A 15,439-nucleotide genomic window follows, 5' to 3' on the forward strand; every position below is an offset into this window, starting at 1 on the left:
CTCTTTACTTATTGTTACTCACAAAGGACACACAACTTTAAACTCACAAAACATAACATTACACTGAACGTTGCAAAACATGTCAATCACAGGACAGCGAAGAGGATCAGACATTTACAATCACTAGGTGAGAAGCTGTGGTTTAACCTCCAAGGAAAACTATTACGCTATGACGCTAGATGAGAAGATCAATACCACTCGCATGTCTGGAAGCTAAATAGGTTGCTGGGGCCAGCAGCCAGGTAGCGTAGCTTAGCATAAAGACTGGAAACGGGGGGAAACAGCTAGCCTGGCTCTGTTCAGAGGTCCTTATGTTAGGCTAAACCGCTGCTGGCTGTAGCTTCATATTTAGCAGACGGATGTCTCCTCAATTATTCCTTTAATATTTTTACTATAACAGACTAACAGACCTATCTATAAAATACTGTACAAAGAGTTGATAAAACAACTACTTTAAAAGTGTTGTGATATTAAACTATTTAGATGTGCTACAGTGTCACAAAGCCTCATCTTATTTAACACTGTACAAAAAACTCAGCAAACCTTCCTCAGAGACGTCATTACATTCTCCTGAAACAACAATGAACATCCTGCCTCCACAACCTGATCTGGCGGCCTCGGTTACAAACCCTGCCAGCGTGAGCGCTGACGGATCATTGAATCTGAGGATCAGATCTGTCGTTGGTCGTCGTGGGGCGAAGCTTTACGGTGGCGAACGGGTTTGTGCCTCTGAAACAAGAGGAAGACGAACGATGTTACACAATACCTCACACGCTGACTCAACTGCTTTCTGCAAACACAAATAAACCGCATACTGTACACACACACACATGCACACAGCACAGGTTGGGAAATGAACACCAAACCCCAGCCAGAAGATGGAACACTTTGACTGTGGATAGTGAGCATTGTGGTTGTTATTAGGGTTCAACCTATAGATTCATTTTTGAAGCTGATGCAGATGATCATTTCTTCTGGGTTTAAGCCTCAGTACGAAATGTTGCAGATGAAAACTTCCCCACAAACCATAGACTGTATATAAAGATGGTTGACATGACAGCTCCCAAAAAGTGAAGCTGAAACATCTGGATCGCCCCCTGGTGGCTGGCTGTAGTATAGGTCATAAAGCCTGCCTCCTCCATGTTAGTGGATGTAACATGGACCAAATAAAAAAAAATCAAAGTACACATCAAATAACTGTTTTCCAAAGATAGTTTCTGTTATTTTAGGTAGTTCTTATCACACTGATGTTTGTTCAAGTGTTCATTTTTCTGATCAGTTTGGTTTTCAATTAGTTATTTGATGCTGTAAAAAACGACGTCATGAATGACAGCTGTGAGTCTCTCTCGCTGACAAGCTGCGGCCGTGCTCGGCTCGCGATTGGTTTCGAGCAGGTGACCTTGATACCGCAGCTCCACCGCCTGATCACTACTACAAATTAGGATTATTTCAGACAAATGCCAAGATAAAATACTGACCAGCCGATGGATAATTCTTAATAAAATGTCAAAAAGGTACTGGAATTCAGTCACCGAAGCCAGGGAAATTTTACCTTTTTTGTGTCAACCCATACACACTGAACATTACCTGGGAAACAGAGGGTTTTCAGGTGGCCCATGAGGTGATAATGCCTAAGAGAAGAGAGGATTACCAGCGTGAATAACCAAAACAAGTGAAGTAGGATAAGTGCAGCAGGATTACTTTATATGGAACAGAAGAGAGTAAACTCTTTTCAGATTTAAACCTCTGGTACCTGGACATCAGACGCTGATTCTGCCCTCCTGTCAGGGAGGGGAGAGATGGGTCGATAATCTGCAGAGCCCCTTCTGAGACTCTGATTCAGGGGAAGAGGAGGAGGCGGTGGGGGAGGAGGTGGAGGCGGCTGATCGTTGTAGCTCTTCGTCTGACCGGGCTTCGTCTCCGAGCCTGACTCCAGCTTCTTCTCAGGGAGAGGAGAGATTGGCCAGACGTCGACGGAGGCTCTGCGGTCGGGTGTGGCTGGAGGCGGGACGTCCCCAAAGCTCTTGCCCTCTGATTGGTCGGTGTAGGTGTCAGTGGGGTCCAGCAGATTGTTCATACTGTGACTTCTTACAGAGCCACAACTGAGGGGTCAAAGGAGCACATATAGGAACTTTTAGTGATTCATAACGACATTAGTACAGTCATTCTGTGGTGGGATCCCTGTAAGACAACAATCTGCTACTGGTGTTCAGAGTCAGATCAAAGGTAAGAATCTATAACAGTTTTAAAAAAACACACGTTCAAACTATTCAAATATCTATTTTGATGCGTCGTTTTGAGATGAACTTCTGTTGGACGCCCTGCTCCTATTCATTCCTGTCGCTCGCTTTGAAAGCACCGCAACAGGCGAGGAACGGCTGATTGGTAAAGCTGAAATGAGGAGTTATCTCTTGGTTCCTCCTCCTCCTAAACAAGGTGACAGCTGGCTGGAGGGAGATCACCAGGAGATCGCATGAAAGTTTTGTGCTTCTTGTTGGCTATATTGTAAGTCATTGCCAGTAAATATCACAATGTTACATGTGTGTTTTCTGTTTGTCGGAAGAGCTCACAGCTGATCGTACGTGGTTTGTTTATGTGACGTAGCGCTCGCTGTTCGGACACAGTGTTAATTCATCATTACTGTCGGTGAATTATTCCTCGTTCAGCTCGACCTAACGTTAGATTTCATTTTCATATAATGAAAGTGGCGTTGTGTGACTCCTGTCATTTGGTGCATTCAGTTGGCGCGAGGCACACAGCCGCTGTAGTGCTGCTTTTTTCCCCCCCACAATCAAATATTATCTGTTGTTTGTTTTTTACTATTCGGATTTAGAAAATGTGTTGACAGTCTTAGTAAGATGCAGAAATGTTGGCCACTTTGAGGTGAACTGTTTCTGCTGTGCAGACTGAGAGTAGTTCTTACCTTGTTGCTAAAGTGTTGGAGAAATCCTCAACGGGGGCCACATAGGCAGCAGGGAACCAGCCCTGACTGGACGAGAAAAGAAGCATATAGATGAGGAAAAAGCAAATTCCACACATCCTCTTGTCCTTCTACCAGGAGTATAAACTTTAAAACATTCTATCAGACATACATACTTTTTAAGACAAATCAACGCACAAGTATAGAGTGTCTATTGACATCTATGTCAGCTGTTACACATAATGTACATAATCATCAAGTCCATGTTTATCCATCCAGTATTTATTTCTTGGCAGTATTTGTATTGGTTACAGCTTCCAGAACACTGGACTTGTATTTAGACATTTTTATATGTATTATTGTATTATTATTACCTCCGCCAAGGCCGAAGGCCTAGGAAGGAGGTTATATTTTCACCGCCGTTGGTTTGTTTGTTTGTTGGTTTGTTTGTTGGTTTGTTTGTTGGTTTGTTTGTTGGTTTGTTGGTCTGTTTGTTTGTTTGTTTGTTGGTTTGTCTGTTAGCAGGATTACTCCAAATGTCCGTGATGGATTTGAATGAAATGTTTTGGAGGGGTGGGGTTTGGCACAATGAACAACATTTTGGTGGCGATCCGGATCATGATCCGGCTTTGGATGTTTTTTAATAACTCCGCTCATCCTGTGCATTAACACCACAGGCTATAACACATGCGCAGTGTAACTGATGACGCTTTCATGGCGCGTCACCCAGCCTCTTTCCTGCTGCCAGCAGAGAGAGAGACAGAGAGAGAGCGGAGGGTGGAGGGAGGGGGGAACAACTGTAGATTCGGTGTTTTTCCACATTAAACTCTGTGAAATTAGAGTTGAGTTCGACCAAAGCACACTTGGTGATTGTTGGAAAGAGTAACGACGACGGTTTAGGTGAGTTTAACTTTGTTTCTATCCAGTTTAAATGAAGTGTTTCACAATGCTTCGCTACGTACAGCTGATCTCGACATAAACAAAAATACATGTGGATGATGGCACAAGCTGAACGGAGAGGGGGGCGGAGTTCTGCGCTCTTCAGATACCCACCGCAGGCTGCTGTCAGTGCGTCCATACAGCCAGCCGTTGCGTGGCTCCTGGACCAGCACGGTGACGGTCTCTCCCCTGTTGAAAGGTAAAAGCTTTGGGTTGGATGAGGAGGGGTGAGACACCAGAGCTCTCATGGCTCTGCCTCCACCCAGACCCAGAGATTCCCCCACTGAGCTGGAGCGAGAGCGAGAGCGGCTCGGGAGGGGAGACGGCGCTGGAGGAGGGGGGAACCAGTGGAGGACGAAACAGAAAGCATAAAAGAGGAGAGAGAGAGAGAGTTAGACATAAAGGGAAAAACGTTTCTGCCTCATGCTTAACATGAGTTAAAAAACTAATTCAAAAAGGGGAGAAGGGAACAGTCTTCATTTACCATTGATCATCATTCACTCAGACATTAATGCAAGAACTCAGCAGAGGCAGATACTACTGGTCTTGCTTGGCTTCAAAGGTTGTCATAATGTAATCACATTTATTTACAGCAATCATACTGTAGTTTCTACAGAGTACAGTCTTCCTCCCACCTCTAGAGGGCACTCTGCCCAGCGCCTGCTGCTCCCTTCTGGCCCAGGACATGTCTTCATCTCTGGCTACTGTCTGCAGCAGGGAGCTCACTGAACCTCGCAGCTGTTCAGAAACAATGCACACATGTAAATAAACTCTATTTCTATTTTCATAGACCTATTTTTGCCTTTTTTTAGGGGGTACAGGGGGTCTTTAGGGGGAGATAGCAGGTCAACAGTAGATGTCACATATTAGCGGGGTACATCATCTGAAAGCTGGGAACCTGAAGATTAATTTGAGATGCAGCTCAGCGCTGTGTGTCAAGTTGTTCTAGTCATAAATCAACATTAACATTAATTAACTAAAATAAATTGTAAAAGTGTGTAAGGGCTTAAAACATTATGATAGAAGTATATGATGATCATTCCCATGCTCTGTTATGTCTCATAAGTTGTCGCAGCAATTTTTGAGTTGATACCTTTCCTTGCAGAGATTTGGTGCTAAATATAAAAAAATGTTACCACTCGAGAATTGATAAAAATGATCAATAATCCCTCTAAAATACCACATTAAGACACCAAAACCTTCAGGAACACCATAGAAAAAGCTATGCTGTGATTTGGTATCAACTGCTTTTGACATTTGGAGATTTCTGCAAGAATTGCATTTTTCGGGGATTGGATGGCGAGCACTTCTGTTGTGTAAACTGCTCAGAAACCCCCTTATTGTCAATCTAGCTAGGAAAGCCATCCATCCTCTGAATGCTCTAGGTCTCTAGTTTGTGGCTGTAAAGTTTCATGAGGCTGTGATTATCCTAGAGGTCACTGAAGGTCATTTTATACAGTGATGTCAAGTTTCAAAAAATGGTCAAGAAATCAGAGCAGATTAATGAACTAGAATGACCTCGGTTATATACAGACACTGGTGCAGCATCACAGTATAACTTCTTTACAGGCTGTCTGGTGCTTAGAATACTAATGAACTCTGTATACTGTTCACATTGGATCAAATAATCTAGTAAACCTTGTTAACGCCTTGGTACCTGAGCATCCTGATCCACATGGGTGGGAGTTCGAGGTCTGGACCCTCTGGTCTCATTCACTTTCTCCTTCCATCCATCTGCCTTCTGCTGGAGAGACGTTCCGGTCTGAAAACAGATGAGCGAGGTCAGCACCTCATTAAATCTCAGGCAGCAGCAGAATGAACACAAACGCTTCAGTAAATGAGCCAGTGGACACTGACCAAGACGTGAGTTTCATATAATATAGTAATTAACATGCTATCACGCTGGTGGAACAGAAACGCTGTGCAGCCTGATCGTGTGTGTGTGTGTGTACAACACATTCTCACTCCCAACTCGTCACATGGTCAGTGCCCCTCGGCATTAAAGGCCGACGTGTCCTTTCAATATAAACTTCCATTTTCACAGGAAGTTTTGGCAACACAACCACTTGGTTAGGGTTTGGAAACGGATGTGGTTGACGTTATCGTCACTGACTAACGACATCACATGACTCATGTGACTCACAGGACTAACGATTGTAACGAGTCAAGTGACTGACGTGACAAAAATAAAGCTGGGTTTCCACCAAAAGTTCCCAAAACTTTTAGTCCCTGGAACTACTTTTCAAGGATCTAAAAGGTTCCTTCAGCCCACTGTTGTCTGTGTTTCCACCGCAGTCCAAAGACCTGTGAAGATTTGGCTGATTAGTCCGCTGACGTATGAAAAAGCAACATGACGTGACGATGGCTGCTGGTGGTCGCAGCAGTAAACTCACTCTGCAGCCTGCAGCTCAGTGTGTCCGCCTGTTTACCCACACAGGAAAAAAAGCAAAGTTTATGTTCTCCCCTCGTCCTAAACTGGTCCTAAATCAATAGAGTACTTCCTTGTTTTATGAATGAAGCGGTACAGTTGAAGCAGCGGTGCTGTTTGACCAATCAGCGACGGTCATCCCTGCAAACTCCACCCCAAATGTTCCTGTACTTTCAGAAAGTACTCTCCCCCGACCAGGGCCTTTTTTGGAGGTAGAAGGTCCTTAATTTAGACCCTGGTTCCTGCAGTCGAAACGCAAAGAGTTCTTCAAAAGGTTCCTAGTTCCGGGGGAAAGTTCCTGCGGTCGAAACGGGGGCTTAAGTCCACGTTACTTTTAGCTTAACACGGGCCATGAACAGCGGTCTCCTGGTTGAAAGTCCTGTGTTTGTTTGACCCGTCCACCACCCGTCCAACCCGCCTTAAACGGACTTTAATACTACGTCAGTTCCTCTGACTGTCGAATTATGTTGTGGGTTTCTATTGGAGTGAGTTGAAAGCCTGGTGTGACTCATACAGACGTTAAAGAGTGCCTCCGTGTGTCGGTGTCAGACGCCAACGGGCACTGACCAAGCATCGGTATTTGACGAGTTGGGAGTGAGAAGGGGTTGGTGTGTACCTTGTTTATAAGGAAGAGCAGCGACTGAGTGAGGCCACAGTGTTTCTCTGCCAGGAAACGATACCTCCTCTCCTCCTCCTTCAGGATCTCCTGCTGGCTCTGCCGCAGGTACAGCATGTACTCACTGTTCTCCTAAACACACACACGTGACAGATGACACTTATACAATGGTACACATTGTGTACGGTATATCTCAGTGTGTGAACCTGCATAGTGTTAATGTGTGTGAGTGTAGGTACCAGAGAGTCTCTGTAGGCTCCTCGTCTGAGCTGCTTCTCCAGATTCTCTGCCTGGTTCCTCACCTCCAGCTCATACACTCTGCGGCTGCCCTGCAGCACAGGAAACGCTTTGATTTAAGAAGCTCTGATATGATAATGAAAAGAGAATAACTAGCTCTCATCTGATTCTGGCCTTGACTGACTTTACCTCACTGAAGAATGAGGCTACATCCACATTAATACATTTTCGTTTTAAAAGGCATAACTTTTGCTAAGTTTATGCCTAGCGTCCACACTACTCTGGCGTTTTCAAGCCCCTAAAACTGAGACATTTGAAAACGCTGCTGACCCCATTTTAGTTTTAAACCTCTGGGGTTGCGTTTTAGTCTGGACGGACAGAAATAGAGACCTTTAAAAACAATGACGCAGACACCCACGCTCGCTTCTTCATTGGGTCTTATCAGTCATGACGTGTCCTTCCCTATTTCCCTATATATCACATGAACCTTTTCCGGAAGAAAACAAATCTGTTGTGTTTTCCGCCGTGTTGAACGCCTTATACTTGTGTGTTACTTTCAGTAACAGCTCCACCTCGTCGTCTGTCCAAGCAAAGAAATCTTTGGTCTTACTTTTCACCATTGCTGTACTTCCTTTGTAGTATTTCCTGCAACTGAACAACCAACTTCCAACTACTTCCTGTTTACACGGCACACACATGCCCAGTGTACGTGAATGGTCATGTGATATGCGTTTTCAGGCGTGGCAGTATGGACGGAGATTCATTCTGAAACGGCCCTAAAACTCTCGTCTGGACGGAGATCATTTTCGTTTTTAAATAAAAACGTATTAGTGTGGATGTAGCATATGTAGCATACATATAATAGATTAAGTGTTACCATTTACCAAATTCCTAGCCCAGTTCCCCCTAATTATCCTCAACTCAAGCCAGTCCTCAGAAGATGAACCATATTGTAAACTCACATCAATGTACTCCTCATCCAACTTGACATTCTTCTCCATGGCTTGCAGCACCTCTATCTGGAACCATCGAAACTGTAACAGGAAGAACAACAATGTCCCCGTGATGCAGCCAAGTCATTATAGAAACCGTCCCCTTGTTTTTGTGTGACTGAATCTATATGCAAATGTGCTCCGTCCTCAGGCCAATGCTCTAATCAGAGGCCGTGTTTTGCTCATTCACATCACTGAAAGCTGCTGCAATCAAAGGTTCGAGTGGCACTTTGCATTTTAAACAAGCAGTGAAACTTATCTCCTAAAAGTTTTCTGTAAAGCTCAGCTTTGGTTTCACGAGTCAAAAGTGATTCTATCAGAACCCTACACAGATATCTTAATCAACAAAGGATTCGAACATTTTGGGGGATGTGTTTTTTGCTGTCTTTCCCAGAGTTAAATGAGAGAGTTGACATCATCTCTGGATAAAATGCTAATAAGCGTATCTCCCAATATGCCTTTTAAATGACATGCTTGTGTCTGCCACATGTTGTTGCTACACATTTGTGTTAAAAGTCAATCAGGTTTAATAAACAAATAACTTTTTAGCAAGATGTCCTGCCACCTGGGAAATTATTTATTGTGGTTATTATTTATTCAGATATGACCTGATCACCACCAAGCATAAATAGAAACCGATGAAAACATTTTAGATATTTACACTTTTTGTTAAACTTTTCAATACTAAAATTTAGAAAGTATTTCTGTGTTTTGGTTGGGATAATATTAAAATAATATTATAGATATATATATATATCATAAAAGAGTATTGACTGAAGACATGTACTGACCACTCCCTCCATCTCTGCGGTGAGCCTCCTCTGTGTTTCTGATATCTGGATCAGGACATCCCCTGATTAAAACAAAAAGATGGGAAGATAAATCAGAGACTTCACAGACAAACCCATATTATATTGTTAGTTATATATATGTATATACGGTCTATATATATATCTATATCTGGTCAAATTTGACCAATTTCAAGTTAAAATATTTCATAGACTGATTTTTTTTATTTTGGAATTAGGGCTGTCAAAGTTAACGCCGATTTCTGGACAATATTTGTCATTGTTTTGTGTTGTTAATTGATTTCCAATAATAAATATATACATACATTTGCATAAAGCAGCATATTTTTCCACTCCCATGTTGATAAGAGTATCAAATACTTGACAAATCTCCCTTTAAGGTATATTTGGAACAGATAAGATGGGACAGATGTGATTAATTTGTGATTAATCGCGAGTCACTATTTTAATGGATTGACAGCCCTAGTAATCATATATAACACTATGAGTGAAACAAAAAAAAAGAGATAGGCCTATATGGACAATATGGGGAAAAGCAGTTACAAAACATCTTTTGAAACATTTAATACATTTATATTATAGTTTTTTGATAGATGTGAAAGCTACTCCAGAATTTGGTTTCCCTAAATCTTATCAAAAATGTACTTCTACTAGTGAGGAATTTAGGAGGATGAAGATCTAAAGATTGACGAGTTGAGTGTGCCGTCCTTTCTAGCACAATACAAGGGTTAAGTAAACATTTCAAAATATGTGGTCGGGAACATAAAACACAAACCCGGTTGTCCATTACAAAAGAAAAGGCACAACACTTTAGCGGGACTGTCAGTAATTTGATATATGACTTTAACACTGCTCAAGTCATCCTGCTGAGATGGTGGAAAGTTAGCCCAGCCCTTTATATGACGGCCGCCTCTGGTGTAGTCTATTGTCGTGGATTGTGGTTGAGCTAATGAATTGAGTGCAGCTGAAAGACTGTCCCCATCTATAATTCAGAGGCCGTCACTCAATAGGGCCGCTGGTCACGCTGTGGCTCCCTGACCTTCTCAGTTAGCCAACCTAGCAGAACCACGCCTGTCACGCTGCGCTAGCACTGATGCATGGGCCGCGTTAGCACAGTGCTAACAATGCTATCACACGTCCCCGGAGGTCAGAGTGAAAGTGAAGCTTGTGGAAAATATGCACTCATGCATGCACTCAGGACTGCACACACACACACACACACACACACACACACACACACACAGATGCATATAAGATAGGATGAGGAAGGAAGGATGTAATTGTAAGGTTACTGAGTGTGTATGGGATACTTCAGTATGATTGGGCTTGACATTAACTTGATAGAGCACTTAGCCATCTCTAGAGGATAATTCTGTTTCTGTGATGAATGCAATAAATTAAGGGTGAAACCTGTTATGGAAAGATCAACTAATCAATCACACACACACACTTACCAAGAGAGCGAGATGAAAGTGTGTGAAGGGCCTGGTCACCCATCTTAGCCACGGCGCTGAAGTAGGCCTCGCTGCAAACCGCTAAGGCTGTAGAGCAAACACACACACAACAATAGGCTACAAGCTTTTCAAATACTCAACATTAGAAACATTAGAGTGACATCACAGGTGGTTAAACTACTCTTTAATTCTTCCTGTTTTCATCATAAACACAAGCCTCGCAGTGCTGTCATGTGATATGTGGTTTTGGTCTAGGAATAGCCCCATGCCAGGGGGTATTGATTTACCATTTACCTTTGCCTTGTTGCCCTGTGACTGACGGCCTGTTCCTTTTTTTATCAGGCAGAGACGTACATTAATGATACATGCTGCTCACAACAAACTACCAACGCAACACATGCTTAATGGTTGGAGAAACATAGACAGGAAGGATTAGTGAGGTCAGACGGGCAAATACAAGAGGATGCACTCAAACGGTTTAAATTCTGCTTCATGTTGTTGTCATATAAACTTCATTTTACATATTTTATTTTTACATACTACAAGTTTAACAGCCCAGTCGACAGGAAAATGTTTTGGCATTGGAAGTTTCTGCAAACCACGGATACGTTGAATGATGTTTTTTTCAGTCAGAGCATGTGATGTAGTATATTAAGCGGGCGTTAATGAAAGTTACGTGGTATACTAACAAGTATAACAGGCGAGAAAGTCCACTAAGGGCGGCCGGGAGGAGTGGTGGATTGGTCAAGGAAGCCGCTGCAACCAAAAGTAAAAGTTGACTTTACGCTTGTTACATAATGTTACGTCCGAAAGTTCGCTGAGGGCGGTTGTTATTTATTTATGCTAGTTACGTTGTTATTTTAAAGGTACAGTGTGTAGCATTTGGTGGCATCTAGTGGTGAGTACCCCTCCGCTCGCTCCTCCGTTTACAAGACTGCAGTAACATGAGCCGCCGCGTGCTAAACTGTGGTAACGCCCTTGGTCTCGCCCAGAGGCCATTCTTACCATAATAACACCAGTTTAGGAGCAACAGAAGTCAGACGACGGCTGGCGGTACCATGGTTGAGCACTCTGCGGCTCACGTTACCGCAGTTTTACAAGCGCGTCGGAGAACTACGGTGGCCTTCAGATAACGAAAAAACGTGACAGTCTCTCTCCATAGCCGGTGTTTGGTTTGTCCGTTCTGGGCTACTGTAGAAACATGGCGGAGCAACATGGAGGACTCCGTGAAGAAGACCCGCTCCCTATGTAGATATGAAGGACTCATTCTAAGTTAATGAAAACACAACGGTTCTTATTTTCAGCTGATTATACACTAATAAAAACATAGTTATGTATATTATATTTTTATATTTCTAACCATAACCAAGTAGTTTTGTTGCCTAAACCTAACCAATGCTTTCACAACGTGGCATTATTCGTTTCTGCAAGCGTGATATGAGGCTGATATGAAACGTATTTATGAAACTAATTTTTGGGGTTCAGAAACGTTGACAAACACAACATTTTTTTCAGGCGACTGGCAAATTATATTTACTGTTTGTCAATCGTACGTAATGTTATTGACTTTGAATCCTGTTAGCATAATGTTAGCATAAAGCTAATCCGCAGCACGCCGGACGGTTCTGGCCTCCACGTTGTCCATTAATTCCTGATAATGGACACCTTGTCAGGCATTATACCTTACTTTAGTTTTTATTTCTGTGTCATGCCAAACATTTGGCCCATCCCACATGAGATTACAAGATACCGTTATTAATCAAACATTAAAAAAAAGTAGAAACACGTGTCTTCTTGTGGCACGTATGCAAAACCGAAAGAAAGAGAAAAATGCCGGTTACATCATCATATGAGCGTCTATATACTTTGAAATTAGATATTTATGTATGCAAATTGACAAACAAAAATGAAAAGCGCATCTACGCATCTACCCACTAGTCACTCACAAACTTACTCACCTTGGAAAGCCGTGACGTAGCTGTTTCCTAAAGCAACGAGCTTCTGGAGGCCAGGATTGAAGTGCTCCATCAGGTTCTGCAGTAACACACACACACACAAAGAGAAACACATGCAAACCAACACAAAACAGTTGTTACTTCAGCTTTCACTAAACACACTGGAGTTTTAAATCTGATAGATACTCACCCAAGCCACTGACGCCATGTTTAAATATACATCACAGTTCTTCATCCCATTAGAAACACGACATGAACAGAGATCAAACGTAGAGAGCAAGGAGACGTAATAAACTCACCAGGTAGACAGTCAGAGTTGATCTGTGCAGCTGGTCGCTGGTGGCTCCGGACATAGTGACCGATTTCAAAGACAATATGAACTTTAAACAAAGCAAACGAACGTCAGGGACAGAACAAACTTCTGCAAAGAGTCTGTATTCCCATTCAAACTTCTGTTTCCTCAGGCGTTTCTGGTCCTTCGTGTATCAGCGTCTTAAGGCGGTGAAAGTCACCTTCACTGTTGTTCCAAAGACTGATAACACCTGTCTGCTGGAATGATGGTGCCTTCCTCCCTTTCTCCCTGGGCCTGTCGTCCGTTGATGAGCTCTTTAACCCCTCGTCAGCAACAGTTTTCATGGAAAGAACAAGCGAGCGAGCGAGGGGAGGAGAAAAGGGAGTAAGTGCCATCGATATGACCGGGCCAGGTGAATTATTGATTGAAGCCCTGAAAGGAAAGGAGGAGGAGGACAGCCAGCTGCCCAATTAGCTGTGACGTACACTCACACCTACGGGAGGACCTCAGCTCTGGTGAAACAAACTAAAGGTACATATTAAGTCCTCATAACTCCACAATATCACACATGCAGCTACATCTGCTTCATTAGACTCACATATCAAATATCTATGAGCTACGTAATGGACACCTATCACAAAGCAAGTACATGAACATAATATGAGGATCACCTTCTCCGTCCATCAACAGACCAACATATTGAATCCAGATAAAAGCTACGAACTTTAGTTGTCAGTCACGAAGAAGTGAGCGTTGAAGACTTGAAACAACTCACATTAAAGAATCAGAAGAATTCAAAATGTAGAGGGTGCTTCTGATGTTTTATTCTTTATCGTGCATCTGATCCACACTATAGCCCTGTTTCCACCGCAGGAACTTTCCCCGAGGACTAGGAACCTTTTGAGGAACTCTTTGCGTTTCCACCGCAGGGACAAGGGTCTGAATTAAGTTCTGGGGACATTTTACGGGGCCTTTTTTACCCCCCAAAAAGGTCCTGATTGGAGGGTAGTTATTTCTGAAAGTACAGGAACTTTTGGGGTGGAGTTTGCAGGGATGACCGTTGCTGATTGGTGAAACAGCACTGCCGCTTCAAATGTACTGCTTCATTCATAAACAAGGAAGTACTCTAGTATCGATTCAGGATCATTTTAGGATGAGGGGAGAACATTTCTCTTTGTTTGATAACATTAAAAGTAAAGTTAGGTTCTGCTGTCGACTTCCCGACTCATAAAAAATAAAAGACAGAGAGAGAAAAATAAAGAGAGATTGTGAACGAGGTCCTTCTGACCAACATCTATGGTGCTTATAGTGACCGATAACGCCTATTTAACAGCCTGACAACAGTCTAATCAGCTGGACTTATAAACACAAGCCTCTCATCCATAAGTAAATGCACGCTTCCTTATACGCGGTGATACGTTGGCGGGTGTAGTTGGGTAGAAAGAAAATAGTTCCTAAATGAAACTGCTCACAAAAAGGTCTGTGGATTATCTTGAGTAACCGGGTCATGATTTCTGGAAAGAGACATTGCTGTTGACTTTTTCAAATATATTTTTTTGGCGCTTTGAGCACCACAAGCCGAGTGCCATCTAGTTCCATTATGTTGGAGAGAAGGCAGACATCTGTACGGGCGACTTCTCCAACACTCTGCAACACCAAAACAATCTAGACTGATAAATAGCACCACAGGTAAGAGGAACTGCCTCTTTAAAGGCAGGGTGGGCAACCTTGATCTTGAGAGAGATTTTTAAAAATGATCCGTCCAACCACGCCTTTATTATTGAGGAATATTACTGTCACAGAATGCAAAAAAATAAAGTAAAGCAAAATTGTTTGTCACTAGTCAAATTAACCTACATCTCAAACACATAGTCACAAATCGCCTCCCTGACTACACACAGAGAAAAAAACATTTTAACCAGAGCAATTTTGTCATCAGAGACATCTACATTTTTTTTTGTATTTCAATGTTTCAATACTTGTTAATAATCATAATACTTCCTGGGAAATGGCACAAGAGTCTTAAAAGTCTTAAAATCGTATGAAATATTTGACCGAAAGTCCTTTTTCATTGTTGTGTCACATCATACGTATAAACGTAACATAACTTTCAAAATGTTGTTTTTTGGGATGCTGCAATTCTAAAAAACATTTTCCCTTTCCTAAGACACCGTTACATTACAGTGGCTCAAATTCATTTATTTTGTATAGTCCAACATTTCTGAAAGCTCTATATAGATATTAAGGGTTGTTAAACAATAAAAAATTAACAGACAACTGGTTTACTGTAGCTGGAAATAATAATAATAATAATAATAATAACTTTAGTAATGTAACTGCTGACAGCATTTTGCGTGTGCTAGTGTGTCATGTAATCATGTAACATAGATATCATAACATACGGGAGGTACAGACTGTCCTACCCAGCAGGCGTCACCGTGTCTTTCAAGTAGGCGACGTCATCATAGATGACCTCATCGTCACTGTGTCTCTTTTGGCAACGACTTACAGTCTCCAGCACGTGTTTCAAGCGGCGGTCGAGAGCAGCGAGGTGGCGCTCCGACAGCAGTGGAGCCACGCTGTGAAGGGGATCATGGGAGAGCGAGGCCCTCATGACATCACTGAGACGATACCGTGGCAGAGACAGCATACGCAGGCGTAGCCAGGTGGAGCGACGGATTCTAGAGAGAGAGCATAAGGATAGATTTTATTTACTTATTTACACTGTAAAATTTGTATCATTGTTCATATATTGTGTGTTATATATGTTGAATGACATGACAAGAAAGTAACTAAC

General features: G+C 42.5%; 2 protein-coding genes across 2 annotated transcripts in view; both read right to left on the bottom strand.

Moving 5' to 3' along the window:
* Positions 1-3: 3 nt before the first annotated feature.
* baiap2l2b (BAR/IMD domain containing adaptor protein 2 like 2b) lies at positions 4-14,108 on the bottom strand. The gene is made up of 14 exons (XM_037763701.1): positions 12,650-14,108; positions 12,354-12,429; positions 10,396-10,482; positions 8,924-8,985; positions 8,103-8,174; positions 7,143-7,232; positions 6,904-7,035; positions 5,517-5,621; positions 4,495-4,597; positions 3,974-4,187; positions 2,924-2,989; positions 1,754-2,102; positions 1,588-1,631; positions 4-729 (listed from the first exon to the last, which is right to left on the bottom strand). The coding sequence occupies exons 1-14, from the start codon at positions 12,701-12,703 to the stop codon at positions 654-656; spliced, it is 1,530 nt and encodes a 509-aa protein (XP_037619629.1). The 5' UTR covers positions 12,704-14,108; the 3' UTR covers positions 4-653.
* Positions 14,109-14,921: 813 nt separating this feature from the next.
* The window catches only part of LOC119484708 (extracellular serine/threonine protein kinase FAM20C-like), a 49,014-nt gene continuing 48,496 nt past the window's right edge, over positions 14,922-15,439 (bottom strand). Inside the window, exon 11 of the mRNA XM_037763745.1 lies at positions 14,922-15,323. Within this exon, the coding sequence (XP_037619673.1) occupies positions 15,062-15,323 (262 nt within the window). The 3' untranslated portion in view covers positions 14,922-15,061. The remainder of the gene's footprint in view (positions 15,324-15,439) is intronic.

Source organism: Sebastes umbrosus, chromosome 3 (assembly GCF_015220745.1).
Source record: "Sebastes umbrosus isolate fSebUmb1 chromosome 3, fSebUmb1.pri, whole genome shotgun sequence".
NCBI lineage: Eukaryota > Metazoa > Chordata > Actinopteri > Perciformes > Sebastidae > Sebastes > Sebastes umbrosus.